The sequence below is a fragment of the Babylonia areolata genome, chromosome 12 (genome assembly GCF_041734735.1).
Source record: "Babylonia areolata isolate BAREFJ2019XMU chromosome 12, ASM4173473v1, whole genome shotgun sequence".
Classification (NCBI taxonomy): domain Eukaryota; kingdom Metazoa; phylum Mollusca; class Gastropoda; order Neogastropoda; family Buccinidae; genus Babylonia; species Babylonia areolata.
In genome coordinates, this window is record NC_134887.1 from 14,204,561 (window position 1) to 14,228,234 (window position 23,674).

At 43.3% G+C, this 23,674-nt stretch overlaps 1 protein-coding gene across 1 annotated transcript in view; it reads left to right on the plus strand.

Annotated features, from left to right (window-relative positions):
* The window catches only part of LOC143287839 (uncharacterized), a 127,366-nt gene that overhangs the window by 15,935 nt on the left and 87,757 nt on the right, over positions 1-23,674 (plus strand). The window contains exons 2-5 of the mRNA XM_076596078.1: positions 2,832-2,956; positions 12,669-12,699; positions 15,353-15,510; positions 17,382-17,544. Coding sequence (XP_076452193.1) covers positions 2,906-2,956; positions 12,669-12,699; positions 15,353-15,510; positions 17,382-17,544 — 403 coding nt within the window. The 5' untranslated portion in view covers positions 2,832-2,905. The remainder of the gene's footprint in view (positions 1-2,831; positions 2,957-12,668; positions 12,700-15,352; positions 15,511-17,381; positions 17,545-23,674) is intronic.

Sequence of the window (23,674 nt, forward strand, 5' to 3'; positions counted from 1 at the left end):
CAAACCAATTTTTAAAGACTTGGCCAAGACTGAGCTGCTGAAAAAGTGTCTGCAGGGGTATACGCAGAATGCGAACGAGTCGCTGAACAGTACAATTTGGAAGTATTGCCCCAAAACAAAAAACCATGGCTCAAGAACTGTGAAAACTGCCCTTGCCATTGCTGTCAGTGTCTTCAGTGATGGTGCTACATGTTTTGGTGCCATGCTGGAGGCAATGGACATCCGCCCTGGTGTGTTTGCAACAGACTTCTTCACACGGCGGGATACAGCGCGGATCTCAAATGCCCAGAGACAGGCAAAATCAGCTTCCTTGGAGGAGAGGAGGGCTAGAAGGCAGGAGAGACTGATCCACAATGGTAACTGTGCTGCTAGGGAGGGCCAGCCATACCTTGCAGGGGGACATTAGTGACATGAACAAGTTGACAGGTAGGAAAAACCCTTCATTTTCTTACATAAACTTAGCGAAAATCACCACTTTTGCATGCTTTGAACACACTATCTGAAGAAATATTCAAGCTACAGCTTAGAAATTTTGCATGCTTGTTTTGAATGCCATCAGCTATAGTATGTACCTCAGAATTGTCTGTAAGACACTTAGTTTGTTTTTGGTAAATTTTGTCACTTGATTTTTTTTATAAAAAATTATCAAAACTCGAGTCGCTAAAACTCAAAATCAGTCAAGATGACATAAAAATCGATGGCACATGCCATAGATAAACTTGTTTTATTTATCTTTGCAAAATATGAGCCATGTACATGGCATAGTATTCAATGTAGAGTGTGCCAGCTAACACCCCAATTTCCTTTTACGCGACATATCGTTTTTCATAAAATATACAAAAAATTCAGACTTATTAAAAAAATCATGTTTTTATTATTTGTTTTAACAAATATAACCCTTTTGACATATGCATGCCAAAATGATTGCAAATATTCCAATTACTTGGGTATATATGGCCATGAACAAAATGGAACGCCTGTCTGACCGATAATGCCACCTTAAGTCCGCGGTAAAGGAGAGTGACTATTGCTGCAATCACACTGCAACATTTAGCTGTTTTCTCTGGATCTAGATAGATGTACAAGTTTAGTTACACCCGCCGGGATTCAATTCCTCTTTTATGTTCATGCTAGTTTTATAGTTTTAAAGTTGATATGAAAATTGAGTATTTTGTTAAACTAATAACATGTAGAGCCAAAATACAAGTACTTCTAAACGTCGTATGAAGTGAAAAGGACTTCATTTTGAGAAAAGTCAAGACTGGAAATTTTTACGTTTCATCAAGGGTGTTAACTCTCATGGTTTATTATTTTTAACTGTGAATTCCGAGTGATTCTATGGATATTTTTATGGCAGTTTGGGGCATAATCCGGTGATGAGGCGTTCACAAATCTTTCTCTGAATAAATATTCAAAGCTCTCCTTCTCCAACTTTCCATCACATGTTATCGTGTATTGTCGATTGAATATAGGATTGAACAGGCAGCTCAACAACTTGAAACAAAATGGCATCCTTCGCGTTCGCGAGGAATATGAGCATGCACTTTGAATATGTATAAATATGTGTATGCAATTGATTTTTGCCCATGACCTTCAGGGCTCAGCCAATACACCTATAAAGTCCACTCGTAGTACCGATTTTAGTGTTTTCCGAAAAAAGACCACTTGGGCGAATGAACATAGTGAAAGCACTGTACACTGAGAGTAAAACACACAAGCTTTTTATGTACTGAGTATAATTTCAAAATATAATGTTTAAGATGAGAAAGATCACTTTAAAGCAAATTAACCCCCCTAGCATTAATCACAGATTAATTTCCCTTTTTTACTCTCTACACCAAAGACATGAACCAGAAATATAACTTCCATGCTTAGCAAAAGAAGTTCCTGTTTGAACAAAAAATGATTAAAAAAATAACTGCTCTTGTTGTTGTGTCGAATATCAGATCAAAGTGCCAAGTTTAGAGAATAAAAAAAAAAAAAAAAAAAAAAAAAAAAAAAAAAAAAATATATATATATATATATATATATATATATATATATATATATATAACAGTAAATTCAGTTTGCATATAATTTGGCTTCTTTTTAATTTTTTTTTTGTGCCCACCCCAGAGGTGCAGTATTGCTTTAAACACGATGACTGGAAAGAACTAAATTTTTCCTATTTCTATGCCAAATTTGGTGTCAACTGACAAAGTATTTGCAGAGAAAATGGCAATGTTAAAGTTTACCACAGATACACACACAAACACACACACACACACACACACACACACACAGACAACCAAACACCCGGTTAAAACATAGACTCACTTTGTTTACACAAGTGAGTCAAAAATGATGCTCGAAGAAAAGACAACATTTAGATCTGTGGTTACAGTAACGTGGCTGGTAGGTACGTGAAGGGTGGCCTAATTTCATAGCTATTTGTAACCAAACGACGAAAGTTTCAAGATGTCGATTGCCTTAATTATTAATATGTTCAGACAGACTCACAGTTCATGTGTGCAACAGACATTATACATGTTTTACCTTTATACAGAAAATCAGATAGAGTCACAGTTCATGTGTGCAACAGGTATTATACATGTTTTAGCTTTATACAGAAAATCAGATAGACTCACAGTTCATGTGTGCAACATATACAGGTTTTATCTTTATTCAGAAACACCCACCACCACTCACCCACCCCGTAAACTGAATGTGTGTGTGTGTGTGTCTGTGTGTGTGTGAGCCAACAGTTATGATAAAGGACAGTGTAGAACGTCTGCATGATTTCTGACAAGTATCACATCTGATTCATCAACAGCTTGTTTCTTGATCAACAGCCACGGGTCTTTCAATCACAGGAAACCGGTAGAGAAAAACGATGGGGCGTGTACCAATCAGGTAGAGAAAAACGATGGGGCGTGTACCAATCAGCGTTGTCTTATTTGGCATGGTCCTGTTTCTGGTGAGTGATGATCCTCTCGTTTCTTGTGTGTGTGTGTGAGTGTGTGTGTGTGTGTGTGTGTGCGTGTCAATGTGTGCCACTGTGTGTGTGTCACTGTGTGTGTGTGTGTGTGTGTGTGTGTGTGTGTGTGTCACTCTGTGTGTGTGTGTGTGTGTGTGTGCGCGCGCGGCCACATACATGTGTGCTGTGGTACTGTGGTGTTTTTGTACTATAGTGTTGTGGTGCTGTGGTGTTTTGGTACTGTGGTGCTGTGGTGTTGTGGTACTGTGGTCTTGTGGTGTTGTGGCACTGTGGTGCTGTGGTACTGTGGTGCTGTGTACTGTGATGTTGTGGTGCTGTGGTGTTATGGTGCTGTGGTGTTGTGGTACTGTGGTGTTGTTGTACAGTGGTGTTGTGGTACTGTGGTGTTGTGGTGCTGTGGTACTGTGCTGCTGTGGTACTGTGGTGTTGTTGTACTGTGGTGCTGTGGTACTGTGGTGTTGTGGTACTGTGGTGTTGTTGTACTGTGGTACTGTGGTGTTGTTGTACTGTGGTACTGTGGTGTTGTGGTACTGTGGTGTTGTACTGTGGTGCTGTGGTACTGTGGTGTTGTGGTACTGTGGTGCTGTCGTAATGTGGTATTTTGGTGCTGTGGTGTTGAGGTGCTGTGGTTCTGTGGTACTGTGGTGTGTTGCTGTGCTACTGTGGTGTTGTGGTACTATGGTACTGTGGTGTTGTGCTGCTGTGGTACTTTGGTGTTGTGGTACTGTGGTGTTGTGGTACTGTGGTGTTGTGGTACTGTGGTGTGTTGTGGTGTTGTGGTACTGTGGTGTTGTGGTACTGTGGTGTGTTGTGGTGTTGTGGTACTGTGGTGTTGTGGTACTGTGGTGTGTTGTGGTGCTGTGGTGTTGTGGTGCTGTGGTGTGTTGTGGTGCTGTGGTGTGTTGTGGTGCTGTGGTGTATTGTGGTGCTGTGGTGTTGTGGTACTGTGGTGTTGTGGTGCTGTCGTACTGTGGTGCTGTCGTACTGTGGTATTTTGGTGCTGTGGTGCAGTAGGACTGTGGTTCTGTGGTACTGTGGTGTTTTGTTGTGCTACTGTGGTACTGTCATGTTGTGCTAATGTGTTTTTGTGCAAGTGTCATACTGCGGTTGTGTGGTGCTGTGGTACTGTGGTGTTGTGGTACTGTGGTGGTGTGATACTCTGTTGTTTTGGTGCTGTGGTGTTGTGGTACTGTGGTGTTGTTGTACTGTGGTGTTGTTGTACTGTGGTGCTGTGGTAATGTGGTGTTGTGGTACTATGGTGCTGTCGTACTGTGGTGCTTTCGTACTATGGTGCTGTCGTAATGTGGTATTTTGGTGCTTTGGTGTTGTGGTGCTGTCGTAATGTGGTATTTTGGTGCTGTGGGACTGTGGTTCTGTGGTACTGTGGTGTTTTGTTGTGCTACTGTGGTGTTGTGGTACTGTGGTGTTTTGTTGTGCTACTTTTGTACTGTGGTGTTGTGGTACTATGGTGTTGTGGAGTTGTGGTACTGTGGTGTTGTGGTACTGTGGTACTGTGGTGTTGTGGTACTGTAGTGTTGTGGTACTGTAGTGTTGTGGTACTGTGGTACTGTGGTGTTGTGGTACTGTGGTGTTGTGGTACTGTGGTACTCTGGTGTTGTGGTGCTGTGGTGTTGTGGTACTGTGGTGCTGTTGTAATGTGGTATTTTGGTGCTGTGGGACTGTGGTTCTGTGGTACTGTGGTGTTTTGTTGTGCTACTGTGGTGTTGTGGTACTGTGGTACTGTGGTGTTGTGGCACTGTGGTGTTGTGGTACTGTAGTTATGTGGTACTGTGGTGTTGTGGTACTGTTATGTTGTGGTGTTGTGGTACTGTGGTGTTGTGGTACTGTGGTGTTCTGGTACTGTGGTACTGTGGTGTTTTGGTACTGTGGTACTGTGGTGTTGTGGTACTGTGGTGTTGTGGTACGGTGGTGTTGTGGTACTATTGTACTGTGGTGTTGTGGTACTGTGGTGTTATGGTGCTGTGGTGTTGTGGTACTGTGGTACTGTGCTGTTGTGGTGCTGTGGTGTTGTGCTGTTTTGGTACTGTGGTGTTTTGGTACTGTGGTGTTGTGGTGCTGTGGTGTTGTGGTACTGTGGTGTTGTGGTACTGTGGTGTTGTGGTCTTTTCGTACTGTGGTGTTGTGGTGCTGTGCTGTTGTGGTGCTGTGCTGTTGTGGTACTGTGGTGTGGTGCTGTGGTGTTGTGGTGCTGTCGTGTGTTGTGGTACTGTGGTTTTGTGGTGTTGTGGTACTGTGGTGCTGTGGTGTTGTGGTACTGTGGTGCTGTCGTACTGTGGTTCTGTCGTACTGTGGTATTTTTGTGCTGTGGGACTGTGGTTCTGTGGTACTGTGGTGTTTTGTTGTGCTACTGTGGTGTTGTGGTACTGTGGTGTTTTGTTGTGCTACTGTGGTACTGTGGAGTTGTGGTGCTGTGGTGTTGTGGTACTGTGGTGTGTTGTGGTGCTGTGGTGTTGTGGTGCTGTGGTGTGTTGTGGTGCTGTGGTGTTGTGCTGCTGTGGTACTTTGGTGTTGTGGTACTGTGGTGTTGTGGTACTGTGGTGTTGTGGTACTGTGGTGTGTTGTGGTACTGTGGTGTTGTGGTACTGTGGTGTGTTGTGGTGCTGTGGTGTTGTGGTGCTGTGGTGTGTTGTGGTGCTGTGGTCTTGTGTTACTGTGGTGTTGTGGTGTTTGGTACTTTGGTGTTGTGGTGCTGTGGTACTGTGGTGTTGTGGTGCTGTGGTACTGTGGTGTTGTGGTGCTGTGGTACTGTGGTGCTGTGGTGTTGTGGTACTGTGGTGTCGTGGTGTTGTGGTGCTGTGGTGTGGTGTTGTGGTACTGTGGTTTTGTGGTGTTGTGGTACTGTGGTGTTGTGGTGCTGTGGTGTTGTGGTACTGTCGTGTTGTGGTGCTGTGGTACTGTGGTGCTGTCGTACTGTGGTTCTGTCGTACTGTGGTATTTTTGTGCTGTGGGACTGTGGTACTGTGGTGTTTTGTTGTGCTACTGTGGTGTTGTGGTACTGTGGTACTGTGGTGTTTTGTTGTGCTACTGTGGTACTGTGGAGTTGTGGTACTGTGGTGTTGTGGTGCTGTGGTGTTTTGGTGCTGTGGTGCTGTGGCGTTGTGGTACTGTGGTGTTTTGGTGCTGTGTTCTTGTGGTGTTGTGGTACTGTAGTGTTATGTGTGGTGTTGTGGTACTGTGGTAATGTGGTGTTGTGGTACTGTGGTGCTATGGTTCTGTGGTGCTGTGGTAATGTGGTGCTGTGGTGTTCTGGTATGGTGGTGCTGTGGTACTGTGGTGTTGTGGTACTGTGGTGTTGTGGTACTGTGGTGCTGTGGTACTGTGGTGTTGTGGTACTGTGGTGCTGTGGTGTTCTGGTACTGTTGTACTGTTGTACTCTGGTAGTGTGATGTTCATGTGGTGTGGTACTGTCATACTGTGGTGTTGTGGTGCTGTGGTACTGTGGTGTTGTGCTTCTGTGGTGTTGTGGTGTTGTCGTACTGTGGTGTTGTGCTTCTGTGGTACTGTGGTGTTGTGGTACTGTGGTGTTGTCGTACTGTGGTGTTGTGCTTCTGTGGTACTGTAGTGTTGTACTGTGGTGTTGTGCTTCTGTGGTGTTGTGGTACTGTGGTGTTGTGCTTCTGTGGTGCTGTGGTGTTGTGGTGCTGTGGTGTTGTGCTTCTGTGGTGTTGTGGTACTGTGGTGCTGTGGTGCTATGGTGTTGTGCTTCTGTGGTGTTGTGGTGCTGTGGTGCTGTGGTGCTGTGGTGTTTTTGTACTGTGGTGCTGTGGTACTGAGGTGTTGTGGTACTGTGGTACTGAGGTGTTGTGGTACTGTGGTGTTGTGGTACTGTGGTGTTGTGGTGCTGTGGTGTTGTGGTACTGTGGTGTTGTGGTGCTGTGGTACTGTGGTGTTGTGGTGCTGTGGTCTTGTGTTACTGTGGTGTGGTACTGTGGTGTTGTGGTACTGTCGTACTGTGGTGTTGTCGTACTGTAGTATTTTGGTGCTGTGGTGTTGTGGTACTGTGGTGTTGTGGTACTGTCGTACTGTGGTGCTGTCGTACTGTGGTATTTTGGTGCTGTGGGACTGTGGTTCTGTGGTACTTTGGTGTTTTGTTGTGCTTCTGTGGTAGTGTGGTGTTGTGCTACTGTGCTTTTGTGCAAGTGTCGTACTGCGGTTGTGTGGTGCTGTGGTACTGTGGTGTTGTGGTACTGTGGTGCTTTGGTACTATGGTGCTGTCGTACTGTGGTGCTTTCGTAGTATGGTGCTGTTGTAATGTGGTATTTTGGTGTTGTGGTGCTGTGGGACTGTGGTTCTGTGGTACTGTGGTGTTTTGTTGTGCTACTGTGGTCTTGTGGTTCTGTGGTACTGTGGTGTTTTGTTGTACTACTGTGGTACTGTGGTGTTGTGGAGTTGTTGTACTGTGGTGTTGTGGTACTGTGGTGTTGTGGTGCTGTGGTGTTGGTGGTCCTTAGGTACTTTAGTGTTGTGGTGCTGTGGTGTTGTTGTGCTCTGGTGTTGTGGTGTTGTGGTACTGTGGTGTTGTGGTACTGTGGTGCTGTGGTGTTGTGGTTCTGTGGTGTTGTGGTACTGCGGTAGTGTGGTGTTGTGGTGCTGTGGTGTTGTGGTAGTGTGGTGTTGTGGTGCTGTGGTGTTGTGGCGTTGTGGTACTGTGGTGTTGTGGTACTGTGTTGTCGTGGTACTGTGGTGTTATGGTGCTGTGGTGTTGTGGTACTGTGGTAATGTGGTGCTGTGGTACTGTGGTGCTATGGTACTGTGGTAATGTGGTGTTGTGGTACGGTGGTGCTATGGTGCTGTGGTGTTGTGGTGCTGTGGTACTGTGGTGTTGTGGTACTGTGGTACTGTTGTGCTGTGGTGTTGTAGTACTGTGGTGCTGTGGTACTGTGGCACTGTGGTGTTTTGGTACTGTGGTGTTGTGATACTGTGGTGTTGTGGTTCTGTGGTACTGCAGTACGGTGATGTTGTGGTGTTGTGGTACTGTTGTGTTTTGACACTGTGTAGTTGTGGTGCAGTGGTGTTGTGGTACTGTGGTGTTGTAATGCTGTGGTGTTGTACTGTGGTACTGTGGTGTTGTGGTACTTGTGGTACTGTGCTGTTGTGGTACTATGGTGTTGTGGTACTGTCTTGCTGTGGTGTTGTGGTACTGTGGTGCTGTGGTTCTGTGGTCCTTAGGTACTTCAGTGCTGTGGTGTTGTGGTGCTTTGGTACTGTGGTGTTGTGGTAATGTGATGTTGTGTAGTTGTGGTGCAGTGGTGTTGTGGTACTGTGGTGTTGTAATGCTGTGGTGTTGTACTGTGGTACTGTGGTGTTGTGGTACTGTGGTGCTTTGGTACTGTGGTGTTGTGGTAATGTGGTGTTGTGTAGTTGTGGTGCAGTGGTGTTGTGGTACTGTGGTGTTGTACTGTGGTGTTGTGGTACTGTGGTACTGTGGTGTTGTGGTGTTGTTGTACTGTGGTGTTGTGGTACTTAGGTGCTGTGGTGTTGTTGTACTGTGGTGCTGTGGTGTTGTTGTACTGTGGTGTTGTGGTACTGTGGTGTTGTGGTACTGTGGTGTTGTGGTACTGTTTTGTTGTGGTGTTGTGGTACTGTGGAGCTGTGGTGTTGTGGTACTGTTTTGTTGTGGTGTTGTGGTGCTGTGGTGTTGTGGTACTGTGGAGCTGTGGTGTTGTGGTACTGTTTTGTTGTGGTGTTGTGGTGCTGTGGTGTTGTGGTACTGTTTAGTTGTGGTGCTGTGGTGTTGTGGTACTGTGGTACTGTGGTGTTGTTGTACTCTGGTACTGTGGTGTTGTGGTAGTGTAGTGCTGTGGTACTATGGTGCTGTGGTACTGTGGTGTTGTGGTGTTTTGGTACTGTGGTGCTGTGGTGTTGTGGTACTGTGGTGTTGTGGTACTGTGGTGCTGTGGTACTGTGGTGTTGTGGTACTGTGGTGTTGTGGTGCTGTGTGGTACTGTGGTTTTGTGGTGTTGTGATACTGTGTGGTACTGTGGTGTTGTGGTGCTGTGGTACTGTGGTGCTGTGGTGTTGTGGTACTGTGGTGTTGTGGTGCTGTGTGGTACTGTGGTTTTGTGGTGTTGTGATACTGTGTGGTACTGTGGTGTTGTAGTACTGTGGTGTGGTGGTGCTGTGGTGTTGTGGTACTGTGGTGTGGTGGTACTGTGGTGCTGTGGTACTGTGGTGTGGTGGTACTGTGGTGCTGTGGTGTTGTGGTACTGTGGTGTGGTGGTACTGTGGTGTTGTGGTACTGTGGTGTTGTGGTCCTTAGGTACTTTAGTGTTGTGGTGTTGTGGTGCTGTGGTTTTGTTGTGCTCTGGTGTTGTGGTGCTGTGGTTCTGTGGTGTTGTGGTGCTGTGGTGTTGTGGTACTGTGGTGTTATGGTGCTGTGGTAATGTGGTGCTGTGGTACTGTGGTGCTATGGTACTGCGGTGTTGTGGTAATGTGGTGATGTGGTAATGTGGTGTTGTGGTGCTGTGGTACTGTGGTGTTGTGGTACTGTGGTACTGTTGTGCTGTGGTGTTGTAGTACTGTGGTGCTGTGGTACTGTGGCACTGTGGTGTTTTGGTACTGTGGTGCTGTGGTACTGTGGTACTGTGGTGTTTTGATACTGTGGTGTTGTGGTTCTGTGGTACTGCAGTACGGTGATGTTGTGGTGTTGTGGTACTGTGGTGTTTTGGCACTGTGTAGTTGTGGTACTTGTGGTACTGTGCTGTTGTGGTACTATGGTGTTGTGGTACTGTCTTGCTGTGGTGTTGTGGTACTGTGGTTCTGTGGTCCTTAGGTACTTTAGTGCTGTGGTGTTGTGGTGCTTTGGTACTGTGATGTTGTGGTAATGTGGTGTTGTGTAGTTGTGGTGCAGTGGTGTTGTGGTACTGTGGTGTTGTAATGCTGTGGTGTTGTACTGTGGTACTGTGGTGTTGTGGTACTGTGGTGCTGTGGTGTTGTGGTACTGTGGTGTTGTGGTGTTGTTGTACTGTGGTGTTGTGGTACTGTGGTGTTGTTGTACTGTGGTGTTGTTGTACTGTTTTGTTGTGGTGTTGTGGTACTGTGGTGTTGTGGTACTGTGGTGTTGTGGTGCTGTGGTGTTGTGGTACTGTGGTGTTGTGGTGCTGTGGTGTTGTGGTACTGTTTTGTTGTGGTGCTGTGGTGTTGTGGTACTCTTTTGTTGTGGTGTTGTGGTACTGTGGTGTTGTGGTATTGTTGTACTGTGGTGTTGTGGTACTGTGGTGCTGTGGTACTGTGGTGTTGTGGTACTGTGGAGCTGTGGTACTGTGGTGCTGTGGTGTTGTTGTGCTGTGGTACTGTGGTTTTGTAACCAGGTAAACACCAGACTGCAGTTGGTTGGGCCATAAACTATTTGCATTAGACTGATTAAACGCAATACTGCATGTATAATCCAAATGTATTCTAATTCAGTGCCTAGTTATGTTAGCAGTTACCCGCTGAAATCCTTCACCTGGTAACCAGGTTGCTGCGTTTGAGCATTTTTCACTACACCGGAAGTATTGGATTCCGTGACAATAGTTTTAAATCATTCATGGAGTAGCTCACCCTAATCCCTTTCTGCAGATATAACGAAATTAACTGTGTGGTGAAATATGTCGATGTAGAGCCGTTACAAGCACATACCCTCAAAATTCATTTATGAAGCCCAAAGAAGTTAAAATGGCCTACATTTGCAATCACCTGCATTTATATACCGTCATCTAAATTTGGCAGACAGGTAAATTATGATTTCCTACATAAGAACACACAAGAAAATGAATATTAAATCCCTGCCCCCGCCCCCTCCCCCTCATTAGACATACTAGTCTTCTTCTTCTTCCTACTCTCCTGCTTCTTCTTCTTCTGCTTCTTCTTCTTTCTCAGCTTCTTCTTCTTCTGCTTCTTCTTCTTCTTCTTCTGCTTCTGCTTCTGCTTCTTCTTCTGCTTCTGCCGTAAGTCTAGCATGAAAGGTAGAGCACGATGCTTTGCAAATCAAACGAATATCGGCATTATTTCCAAACCAACATTGCGCATATTTCTTCAAAACGGAGCGGAGTCCCTGTGGGCTTTTCCAAATATAATAGACTGAGCAACACCTAGACGCCACGTTCTTGGCATCAGAGATGTTTTCCTACCCCTCTTGCGGCCAGTCAGTGGCATCCTCTGCGCGTGTGTGTATGTGTGTGTTTGTATGTCTGTGTGTTTGTGTGCGTTTGTACGTGCGCGAGGGAGTAAGTGTACACATGTGTCAGGAGAGCTCTGTGCACGTGCGTGCGTGCGTGCGTGTGTGTGTGTTTAGAGGATGAGGTATGTGTGTTTGTGCATGTCTACACTGTGGGAGCAATGAAATATTGGAACGTGCGGGTGTGCATATATATTTGTATAGATGTTTGTGGGGTTGGAGTTGGGGGATATGGGCGTATGTGTGTGTGCTTGTACTAGTAAGTGTGTGTGTGGGCGGGGAGGGGGGGGGAGTGGGGTCTGCGCCGTGGAAGCTGCGATATGTAGCCTAGAAATGAGTGTGTGGGGGATGGGGGGTGCAGGGTGATGTGTGTGTGTGTGTGTGTGTGTGTTGGTGCTCATGAAAGTTTATGTGTATTTGATTATGCTTTCATACCTGTGAAACTGCATGTCTGTTGCATATCTGTTATGCATGCGTGTGTGTGTGTGTGTGTGTGTGTGTGTGTGTGTGTGTGTGCATGTTTCACATTTATTTGCTCATTTATCATCTTTGTTTTGGGTTTTTTGTTTGTTGTTGTTGTTGTTTTATAGTATTAGTAGTAGCAGTAGTAGTATTTTTATGTATTTATCCTTTTTTTTTTTTTCTTGTTTTTTTGTTTGTTTGTTTGTTTTTGTTTTTCTCGAGGCCTGACTAAGCGCGTTGGGTTACGCTGCTGGTCAGGCATCTGCTTGGCAGATTTGGTGTAGCGTATATGGATTTGACCGAACGCAGTGAAGCCTCCTTGAGCTACTGATACTGATAATGATACTTCTGCTTCTTCTTCTGCTTCTTTGGCTTCTTCTTCTGCTTCTTCTTCTTCTTATTCTGCTTCTTCTTGTCCTTCTTGTTCTTCTTCTGCTTCTTCTTCTGCTTCTGCTTCTTCTTCTTATGTTTCTGCTTCTTCTTCTTCTTCTTCTGCTTCTGCTCCTTCTGCTTCTGCTTGTTCTTCTTCTGCTGCTTCTTTTTCTTCTTCTTCTGCTCCTTCTGCTTCTTCTTCTTCTTCTGCTTCTTCTTCTGCTTCTGCTCCTTCTGCTTCTGCTTGTTCTTCTTCTTCTGCTTCTTCTTCTTCTGCTCCTTCTGCTTCTTCTTCTTATGCTTCTTCTTCTTCTGCTTCTGCTCTTTCTGCTTCTGCTTCTTCTTCTCCTGCTTCTGCTTCTGTTCTTCTTCTGCTGCTTCTGCTTCTTCTTTCTTCTTCTTCTTCTACTTCTTCTTCTTCTTCTGCTGCTTCTGCTTCTTCTTTCTTCTTCTTCTTCTTCTTCTTCTTCTACTTCTTCTGCTTCTGCTTCTTCTTCTTCTTCTTCTTCTGCTTCTGCTTCTTCTTCTTCTGCTGTTTCTGTTTCTGCTTCTTCTTCTTCTTCTTCTGCTTCTGCTTCTGCTTCTTCTTCTTCTCCAAGTGCTTTGTGTGCTTCACATGCAAGCAGTTGTGACAAAAGTTGAACTATAATGCTGTTTCCTCTGTTTTGTTTTTTGCAGACGGACCGTATGGTCAACTCCACTTCAATGGGTAAGACACTGTTGGAAGTAATATGAAACTAGTTGTTTAGTTTATGGAACAATGTCAATACCAATAGTGTTTAAACTGAAAAAAAGAAAGAAAGAAGTAATACATCAGTATGAATACATCTCTCTCTCTCTCTCTCTCTCTCTCTCTCTCTCTCTCTCTCTCTCTCTATATATATATATATATATATATATATATAGAGAGAGAGAGAGAGAGAGAGAGAGAGAGATCAAACATTTTTTGTCCACTGGGATCTTCAGACTTTCTTTTGACAGACACAAGTTCCATAACCACTGAGCTCCCCAGACAGGGAACACTCAAGGAATATTTTAGAGATAATCATTATGTTCCCATGATGTGTTACTACTGGGCTCTAAGCAGCATTATCAGTCTGGAACATTTCTCAGCGACGAATGTCACTGCAACTCCCTCTGGTAATCTCTGATTCTCTCCACTGTTCCACCGTGTGTTTTGATACAAACCATGAACTGGTCATTCCGGAATGCACCGTGTAGTTCCATTTCTCTTTCGTATTAATGATCAGTCTGGATACATTGCCGGATCAACTTTGAGGTTTATGCTTGATGCGTGTCGCATTCAATGTGATAAACTGTTGCACACATGTTTTGCAAACATTGTCTCCTAATCTAAATGCATATATACCACAAGCAAAGCCCTCACAGTTCATGTGTGATTTATGATGAACAACAACAAAACGGAAAACGTCGTGGGGTGTGGGGAGGGGGAGGCGGGTAACCAGCACTCACATACATGTACTGATCCACATGGTGTTTCAGCTCACCATCAGAAACGAGCGTTTGTCAAACCGAAAGTTGCGTGCTGGAAACAAGACAGTTATATCTTAAGCAGCCCACATCTGATTCAGTACTTCTACGATCTTTATGATATAGAACTGTCAAAGTTTCAAATGTTCCCTGTGTTCCTCATGACTTTCTGACAAAATCACCAAACACATCTTCGGGTGTGAACTGTAATGTACAGGAAAATCACATGACAAAGATAAGATACAGGCTACATTAAAGAGAAGTGCACTTGAAGAGATCATGTACAATCACATTATTGATTGATTCGCATGGTCACTTATGAAACGCCTATCCACAAACAGAGACCAAGATCTAAGTGCTTTTCAATCACTGAGTCATTTGCTGAACAGGCTGCATACCTGGGTAGATCATCCGACTGACAGCTGCCTTTTGACGCTCATCATTCGTTTCCTGTGTCATTCAGTCAGGCTTCAGTCATACACACACACATACGCACACACACACACACACACACACACATTTATATTAGAGTGGGGTTTACTACGGAATTTTGCCAGGAACAACTCTGTTGTCACCGTCGGTTCTTTTCGTGCCCAAAGTGCACATCATTGATTGATTTATATGGACACTTATAAAACGCCTATCCACAGACATAGACCAAGCTCTAAGCACTTTTCAATCACTGAGTCATTTGCTGAACAGGCTGCATACCTGGGTAGATCATCCGACTGACAGCTGCCTTTTGGCGCTCATCATTCGTTTCCTGTGTCATTCAGCCGGGTTTCAGTCACACATACACACACGCACACGCACACACACACACACACACACACACACATGCATATTAGAGTGGGGTTTGCTACTTACTCTGTTGTCATCGTCGGTTCTTTTCGTGCCCAAAGTGCATTCTCCACACAGGACGTGTGTTCATCGTGTCATCCGAATGCCATGAACCATCAGAAAAAAACAAGAAGCAATACGATCCATCAGAAACCATTTAGCGGTTATCCAGTTCATCCAGTTAACGGTACATTGAAACAGTCCAAATTCACTGACCTAGAAATGTGTACCCTGCTTGTGGATTGATAGAGTATTTTTGATTTGTATTGATTTGATATCAGTGTTTGTGCTGATGTGGGGGAGCCTAAACCTGCCGCTATTGTCCACTCTTTTTTTCTGAGAAAGTCGGAGAAAACGTGGTGAACTTCGTCCTTTAAAACTGTATAGAATATGTGTGTCATCATTTTTCCGGCAGCCTACACGTCGTCAAAACTGCCAACTGTCTGTTCACTGTTCTGATCAGTGTGTCAAGATGGCCCCAGCACACAGCCATAAAACAAAGCACCAGAAACAACACAACAATAGAACATTATTTCTGGAGCATTTCTTCCCAGGCTACAAGACCCGGGTGTCAAAAGTCAAAAAGTTTGAAATGGGCATCGTTTGTTACAGTTGTGATGGAACTCTCAGGAAACAAACCGAAACAAAGAGAAATAAAGGAATATGGACAGAAGACATGTGCCTCACAGTTATGCAGAATGTTCAGCAACCTGTTGATGTGGTCTCTATATGATTGCTGTGAACCCACTTCATGGAAAAACTGAATTGGTTACCTTGTCCCCGAAAGATATGTCTCCCTGAATGACTATCCCACCATTGCTCTTACCCCTGTTGTGATGAAATGCTTCGAACGAATAATTCTAAAACAAAACAAAACAACTGTTCCATTGATGCCCCATACATAGTACAGATAATGTCAACAACATAACACACTGAAAGTATATTTGTTACTAGTAAATGTTTCTGACAAAACTCAGTGATGATATAAATTACACAGTGTGTGTTTATTGTGTGTCTGTCTTTCCATGTAGATCTAGAGGTTCGTTTGATGGGAGGAACACATAAGAAAGAGGGACGCGTGGAAGTACGACTGCCTGACGGAGACTGGGGCAGCATTTGTGACGATGGCTTTGACAGCAGGGATGCCACCGTCGTGTGTCGGCAGCTTCATCTGAGTCAAAATGGATTGGTGAGGATTTCATTGTGATGGGGGCGTTGTATCTGATAATGATGATAGCGTTGATGTCAGTGATGATCATCATTGACTGTAGTGGTGTTTGTGTTGATGATGATGGTGAAGATGATGGTGACGGTGTTGATGATGATGATGGTGGTGCTTATGATACTTACTATAATAATAATAATAATAATAATAATTACAATCATAATATGCATTTGTATAGTGACCTTTCTTTTTAAGAGCTCAGGACGCATTACATGAAATAGATAGTTACAAATTACATTGGAGTCAGATGAACGGATCTGTTGTGGAAGGCTGTTCCAGATATGAGGAGCAGCAAAGAGGAAAGAGCGTTCACCATAGGTTCTTGTACTGACCCGTCACAGGAAGAGCGGAGAGTTTTGGAGGGCGTGTAAACACTGACGAGGTCAGAAAGATACGTTGGTCCAGTGTAGTGGAAAACAGGAAAGCAGAGACATACAACTTTGTATTTAATTCTCGGCTCTACGGGTAGCCAGTGCAGCGTACGGAGGTGAGGATAAATATGATCAGTACGTGGGACTCTGAGAGTCAGACGGGCAGGGTTGTTCTGAAGTTGTTTCGTTTTAATTCAGTGATGAAGATTTTGAGGACAGCCTGTGTGAAAAGAATTACAATAGTCGATTCGTGAAAGCATAAAACCATAAAAAAGAGACTTTTTGAGGTTTCAAAAATAAAGGTATTGATAAGTAGAATTAATCCATAGCAGTTCACAATTGACTATGCATATCAGATTGACCACATAAATGTACATACTGAGGTTCGAGTAAAAAAAAAAAAAAAAAATTCTTGTCAAGCACATGTAACTCTGAACAGTATCACAATTAATGAAGCAACAGTAGTAGTAGTAGTAATAGTAGTAGTAGTAGTTGTTGTTGTTGTATCACTATTAGCACTATCATTATCACCACTACTACTACTGGTAAGCCACTACCACTACTAATGTTACTTTTTTGTCCGGTGTGTGTGTGTGTGTGTGTGTGTGTGTGTGTGTGCATTTATGCTTGGTGAATATATAGGTATCAATATGATTGTTGACCTCAGTGTTTCATATCTCACATGTGTGCATGTTTCATCATTATTGAAAAGCTATTTGAGGTATCAGAAAGATGTATATGAATCTAATGTTATGATTATTTTGATTATGCATTATGCGAACAAACTGTGACCTACCTGTTGTCAAACAATCCGCTTACTAACTGCAATTAATCAAATGCATTAGCATTGATAATTTGTCAGTCAAACACACTTACATATATATATAAAGAATAATCCCAGTTCCACCCAAGCATTCCTTTTTCATGTTGCAAGTATCAGCTCTTTATCTGTTTTGAAAAGCATTCTGTCTATCTGTATGTCTGTATGTGTATATGTACGTCTGCCTGTCTCTCTCTGTCTCCCTCCAAATCTGTCTCTGTCTCCCTGTGTCTGTCTGTATCTCTCTCTCTCCATATCTGTCTCTGTCTCCCTGTGTCTGTCTGTCTCTGTCTCTCTCCATATCTCTGTCTCTCTCCATATCTGTCTCTGTCTCCCTCTGTCTGTCTGTCTCTCTTTATTTCCTTCTCACTCATTCTCCCAGTCTCTGTATGTCTGTTTATGTCTGTCTGTCTGTCTCCCTCTCTCTCAGTCACTTGTTTGAGCTTTCCAGTTTTGTTCCTCATTTTCCTCCCTTCCTTTCTTTCTTTCGTTCTTTCTTTCTGTCTTCCTTCCTTTCTTTCTTTCTTTCCCTCTTTGTTCTGTCATGCTTTCCTCTCTACATTCCTTTCTCTTCTTTTTTGCTCCACTCATCTCATCTTTCTCTGACTCATGGAGTGCTGTGTGATGATGTGAACAATCTACAGCATATGGGGAACCAGCAGCACGGGACTCCACCACCGAAGATGTTCCTTGACGACGTGAAATGTCAGGGAACAGAAGTAAACATAGGGCACTGCAGACATCGCGGCTGGGGGGTCCACAACTGTAATTCTTATGAAGCTGTCAGCGTCCTCTGCTTTGATGGTGGTGAGTTATTTCATTGTTTTTTGTGTATTTATTTATTCATTTGATTGGTTTTTTGTGTATTTATTTATTCATTTGATTGTTTTTGTGTATTTATTTATTTATTTATTTATTTATTCATTTATCTAGTTATTTGTTTGTTCATTTATTTATTTGTTTATTTATTTATTCATTTAGTCATTTATATATTTATTCCATTTACATATTTACTGTCTTACTCATTTATCTCTCTCTTTTCCTTGCTAGATTAAAAAACAAACAAACAACACTTTTCATTTTTGCAATCATATACTTACAGTTCTGCAGTTGTATCATTAGTATTTTAGATAGAAAGCTAGATAGGATAGTCAGTCAGTCCGTCCGTCCGTTCGTTCGAGTCCGACGCACACATAAACATACATGAAAAAGGTTGAAGTGAAACGTAGTATACATTAAGCTGAAATAAAGCATCAAAGTAACAAAGTATATGATAGTTAGTCGTGTCCATCTATGATCACCAGAACAGCAGAGGAGGTAACTGCTGTCTCAACCATCTGGGCTAGAATTTGATTATAGTGGAGAGTGTCTTGCCCAAAGTACACCCCCACTCTCTCGGCCAAGACTGTTTCAGGACAGTCGGCGTTGGGGATGGTTCACCAAAGGCCAGGTAGCCCCCAAGACTGCGGCACTAAGAGCCAGTGCAATCTTGCCTCCTTGTTTGAGAGTCATAGTCCTTCACAAAAGACTGAGTTGTAAATGACTTCCCATTGTAATGGAGAAACCATGGATCATACAACTCTCACTTTGCTGTTGGCCCAAATGTAAGCTTACGTCAGTATGTGATACAAGCTGAGTGTTGGGCGTGCACAAGACTCACAGAAAATTCAGAAAGAAAAGAAGGAAAGAGGGAGAAAGGGAGAGAGACACACAGACAGAGACAGACAGACTGACGGACATGCAAGCAGGCAGGCAGGCAGACAGACTGATGGACATGCAGGCAGGCAGGCAGGCAGGCAGACAGACAGACAGAGATGCAGGAAAGAAAGACAGAGGAAGAGTGAGGGGTGGGGGTGTTGCACATGAGGACAGACACATACTATGAAACATGTTAAATACTAAACATGAAAACATAAATTTGTGCTGATACATTAAAAGCATACAATACAACCACACAGTTATTTACACATGTTCCAACATTTCACACACACACACACACACACACACACACACACACACACACACACACACACACAGAGCATGATATCACCAAACAGTGTGTTATATCCCTTATTCCTCCTTGGGAACTCAAGAGCGCCCAATTTGATATTGATTATACGAATGTGACAAAAACTGAAAACATAAATTTATCGTCATCCTATGCTCGAATCCACCTTTATCATAAATATCCAAACCACTTAATGGTTTATACAGATGGTTCTATATTCAACAATAATGCAGGTGCCGCATTTTTCATACCTGGCCTAAACACAGAAAAGTTTTATAACGTGGGAAAAAATAAGTCAGTCTTTACGGCGGAGCTAGTTGCAGTACTTATGGCACAGAAATTTGTACTCGATTTTCCAAAAGATATATACCAAATTGATTTTTGTGTGGACTCCAAGTCAGTTATTAATGCTGTGAAATCTATACACTCGAAAGTTAGATCTGAAATAACTATTGAACTTAGACGTCTAATTCATTTACTCTCAGTGAGGGGCACTAACATGACTTTTATCTGGATTCCTTCGCATTGTGGCATTTTTTATAATGAGAAGGTTGATTTATTAGCAAAAAAAAAAAAAAAGGAGCAAAAGGATCAGCTGAGTCAGCATGTTTATTTCTTCCATTTTCATTACAAGAATGTTATAGTATAGTGAAACAGATCCAGCGATCAGACTTTCAGATAACAGAAAGGAATATAGGCTGTTCCCATTTACAGGAAGAAATAAATTAAAATTAATGGAATTGTTGGCAACTATTAACAACACAATAAAAGGCAGATTGCGTTATTGATCTGTAGATGGAAACTGAACTGTTTCAAGACAGACTAATTATATAAAAAAGTGTTTCCTGTATATTTGGTAATTCTATTACAAGTGATCATGTATTTACATGCCATATGCTGAAATGTCATATACATGTACTAGCATCTTTCCCATTGAAAGAAATCTTGGACTCTTCACTTTTATTGTTCGATTTTTTTCGAATCACTGTCAAATAGTCCAATTGGATTGTTACTGTAACTTAAGGGGGTGGGAGGGTGGAGGGGTGGGGGTGTCAAGAAATCTTGGACTTATCTCTGTCTGATTTTTTTTTCTCCAAATGTTTGTAAGATCTTCTAGTTAGGTTGTTGTTATAACCTTTGGATGTTTTATTGTTGTTGTTTGTTTGTTTGTTCTGTTTGTTTTGTTGTTTTTTTGTTTTGTTTTTTTATATATATATATGCCTACATGTTTTAAAGTTGGAAAGTTATTCTCTTGGAAAGTTGTTAAGTTAATGTTGTGATTAGTATTGTTTTCATCCCTTTCCCTTGCCCTCCCTTTTTTTCCTCCCCCCCCCTCTTTTTTTTTTCCATGTCTAATATCACTTGATGTGGATAGACATTCAATGAAATTGAATACACAGACACACAGACACATACACACAGACAGAGACACACACACACACGCGCGCGCGCGGTCGGTGCGTGAAAGGTAACCTACATTCATAGCTATTTGTATTCAAACGAGGAAAGTGTCAAGATGCCTATTGCCTGCATATGTTCAGATAGAGTCACAGTTCATGTGTGCAACAGGTCATGCTTTCACTTCACAACCTATCTGTTGGGATTCGTTGAGAATTGCTGCGAGTCGCTAGGCAGGTGATGTTTTCGAAGACGCCATATTAGTTCACTTCATGTTGCATCGATTTTATGGACACATAGGTCCTTCGATGAATTTTCGTGAGTCACACACACCACAGAATGAAACAACATCAATTAAAACATTCCACAGAAAGCCTGAACTTTCAATTTTTTTTTTCGAACTTTGAGTCGGAAACTTGGTTAAATTCGAAGAATCGATGGGACCCGGCTAAAGTCACAACTTACGGCGGGTAGCCAGTAAAACCATTGAAAACCAACTACAATCATACACTATCCCGATTCAGAAAGTCTAGGGGAGACGATTAATGCCTGTTCACTGCTTATTTCCATTCATGACTTCGCAGACCGGAGTTTCCCCGTCTTCGTTGCATTCAGCATGTAACTGAAATAGGGCGAAAGAGTGCAGTATTTTTCTACATGGTTTTGACAGGCATGCACCTGAAAACATTGAAAATACTACAGTTCCAGGGTGTTTTGTGCAAAGACACTTACTGACAGCAAAGATAAGACTTCGAAGATGCGATATCTATAAAAATCCCGATCTTCATAATTTTGACCCAAACTACTTGTTTTTGTGTACAGCTAAGAATAACTGGATGCGACTTCAGCCGGATTTTCGCGTGCTGCGTCACACACACACACACACACACACACACACACACACACACACACACACACACATCTATCTGTCTACACACACACACACACATACACGCACACACACACACACACACACACATACACGCACACACACACACACACACACACACACACACACACAGATCAAACATTTTTTGTCCACTGGGATCTTCAGACTTTCTTTTGACAGACACAAGTTCCATAACCACTGAGCTCTCCAGACAGGGAACACTCGTGGACTATTTTGGAGATAATCATTATGTTCCCATGATGTGTTACTACTGGGCTCTAAGCAGCATTATCAGTCTGGAACATTTCTCAGCGACGAATGTCACTGCAACTCCCTCTGGTAATCTCTGATTCTCTCCACTGTTCCACCGTGTGTTTTGATACAAACCATGAACTGGTCATTCCGGAATGCACCGTGTAGTTCCATTTCTCTTTCGTATTACTGATCGGTCTGGATACATTGCCGGATCAACTTTGAGGTTTATGCTTGATGCGTGTCGCATTCAATGTGATAAACTGTTGCACACATGTTTTGCAAACATTGTCTCCTAATCTAAATGCATATATACAACAAGCAAAGCCCTCACAGTTCATGTGTGATTTATGATGAACAACAACAAAACGGAAAACGTCGGGGTGGAGGGGAGGAGAGGGGTGTGGGGAGGGGGAGGCGGGTAACCAGCACTCACATACATGTACTGATCCACATGGTGTTTCAGCTCACCATCAGAAACGAGCGTTTGTCAAACCGAAAGTTGCGTGCTGGAAACAAGACCGTCACCGTCACCGTCACCGATCCCTCAGATTCCGAATCCTTTGGGGCGCCTTCGAAGCTTTGTCAACCACCTTTCTCCAGTCCTCGCGTCTCTCGGCCACGCTCAGGGTGTCTCTCAGCTCCATGCCTGTCCACTCTCGAATGTTGTCCTCCCATCTCTTCCTTTGCCTGCCTCTTCTTCTTCCTCCCCTCACTGTGCCTTGTAAGATTGTTTTAGCAAGACCAGAGGAGCGTGTGACATGACCAAACCACTTCAGTTTTCGTTGTCTGGCGAGTGTTTGAAGGTCAGTATAGGGCCCGATTTCATTGCGGATGCGTCTCTTGACTTCTTCATTCGTGATGTGGTCTTTGTATGAGATGCCTAAGAGTCTTCGGAAGCACCTCATTTCTACAGCTCTTATTCTTCTCTCTAAGTCTGCTGTGGGGGTCCATGATTCACATGCATATAAAAAGATTGACATGACCAGAGAGCGCATCAGTCTGATTTTCTGTTTCTCCAGATGGGTTTGAGCTTGGTCATTGCGGTTGTGGTCTGGGCAATTCTTGACAGTATTTCTGGTTTTGATCCCTCGTCTGTCACGATAGATCCCAAATATTTGAATCTGTGAACACTTTCAAGTTTCTGGTCTTTGATTTTGATTTCTGATGTGAAGTTGCTGTTTGTCATCACTTTTGTTTTTTCCCCGCTGATTTCCATACCAAATTTTGTTGATTTTTCTTCTAAGCAGTTCACTAAGTCTGTTAGCTCTTGCTCGTGACCAGCTAATCCGTCAGTATCATCAGCGAAGCGCAAGTTTGTGATTGTTCGCCCTCCAATGCTCACTGTTCCTTCATGTTCTTCTAGTGCTTCTTCCATGATTCTCTCAAGAAATAGATTAAAGAGAGTAGGGGAGAGCAGGCAACCCTGGCGCACACCGACCGTCGTCCGAAACCAATCACCTATGTTGTTGTGAAACACTGCACTTGTTGCATTCTCATAGAGGCTCTGTACGACTTTGATTAGGTTGGCACTGATGTTGTAGAGGTTCATAGTTGCCCACAGTGCAGTGTGCCAAACTCTGTCGAATGCTTTCTTAAAATCCATTAAGACGTGATAGAGGTCCTGTTGATGCTGGAGATATTTTTCCATTATGAGTCTTATGTTGAAGATCTGCTCTGTTGTACTGCGTCCAGGTCTGAATCCAGCTTGTTCTTCTGCGATGATTCTTTCAGCCTGTGGTTTGAGCCTGTTCAGTAAGATCTTCAGCATCACTTTGCTTGGGTGACTGATGAGACTAATGGTGCAGTAGTTCTGGCATTGTTGGAGGTTGCCTTTTTTAGGAAGTGTTATTATAAGGGATTGTGTCCACGCTTTTGGCCATACTCCAGTCTGCCAGATCTTGTTGCAGATTCGATGGAGTACGTCTATACATGGATCACCTCCTGCATGCACCATTTCAGCTGGGACATTATCAACACCTGCAGATTTTCCCAATTTTAGAGATAAGACTGCTTTTACAACTTCCTCTCTCAGTAAACTACATGAGGCTGTTTCAGATGACAGTGGGACATTCAGCACTTCAGAATCTCCAGTTGCTCTATGGGAGTATAACTCATCACAATATTCCGTCCATCTGTTCATTATGTCCTCCTCTTCTGTCAAGCACTTTTCCGCTTTATCTTGTATGGTGGAGGTTCTTGTTGATTTTGTTGCAGTTAGGTCTTTTACCAGTTGATAGGCCTTCTTACAGTCGTTTCTTTCCAAGCCGGTTTCTATCTCCTCACATTTCTCATCTGTCCAGTTTTCCATAGCATCTTTCATTCCTTTCTTCACCTTTTTAGTTGCTTCTTTATACTTTCTTGCCCCTTCTGCACTCTGCTTCTGACTC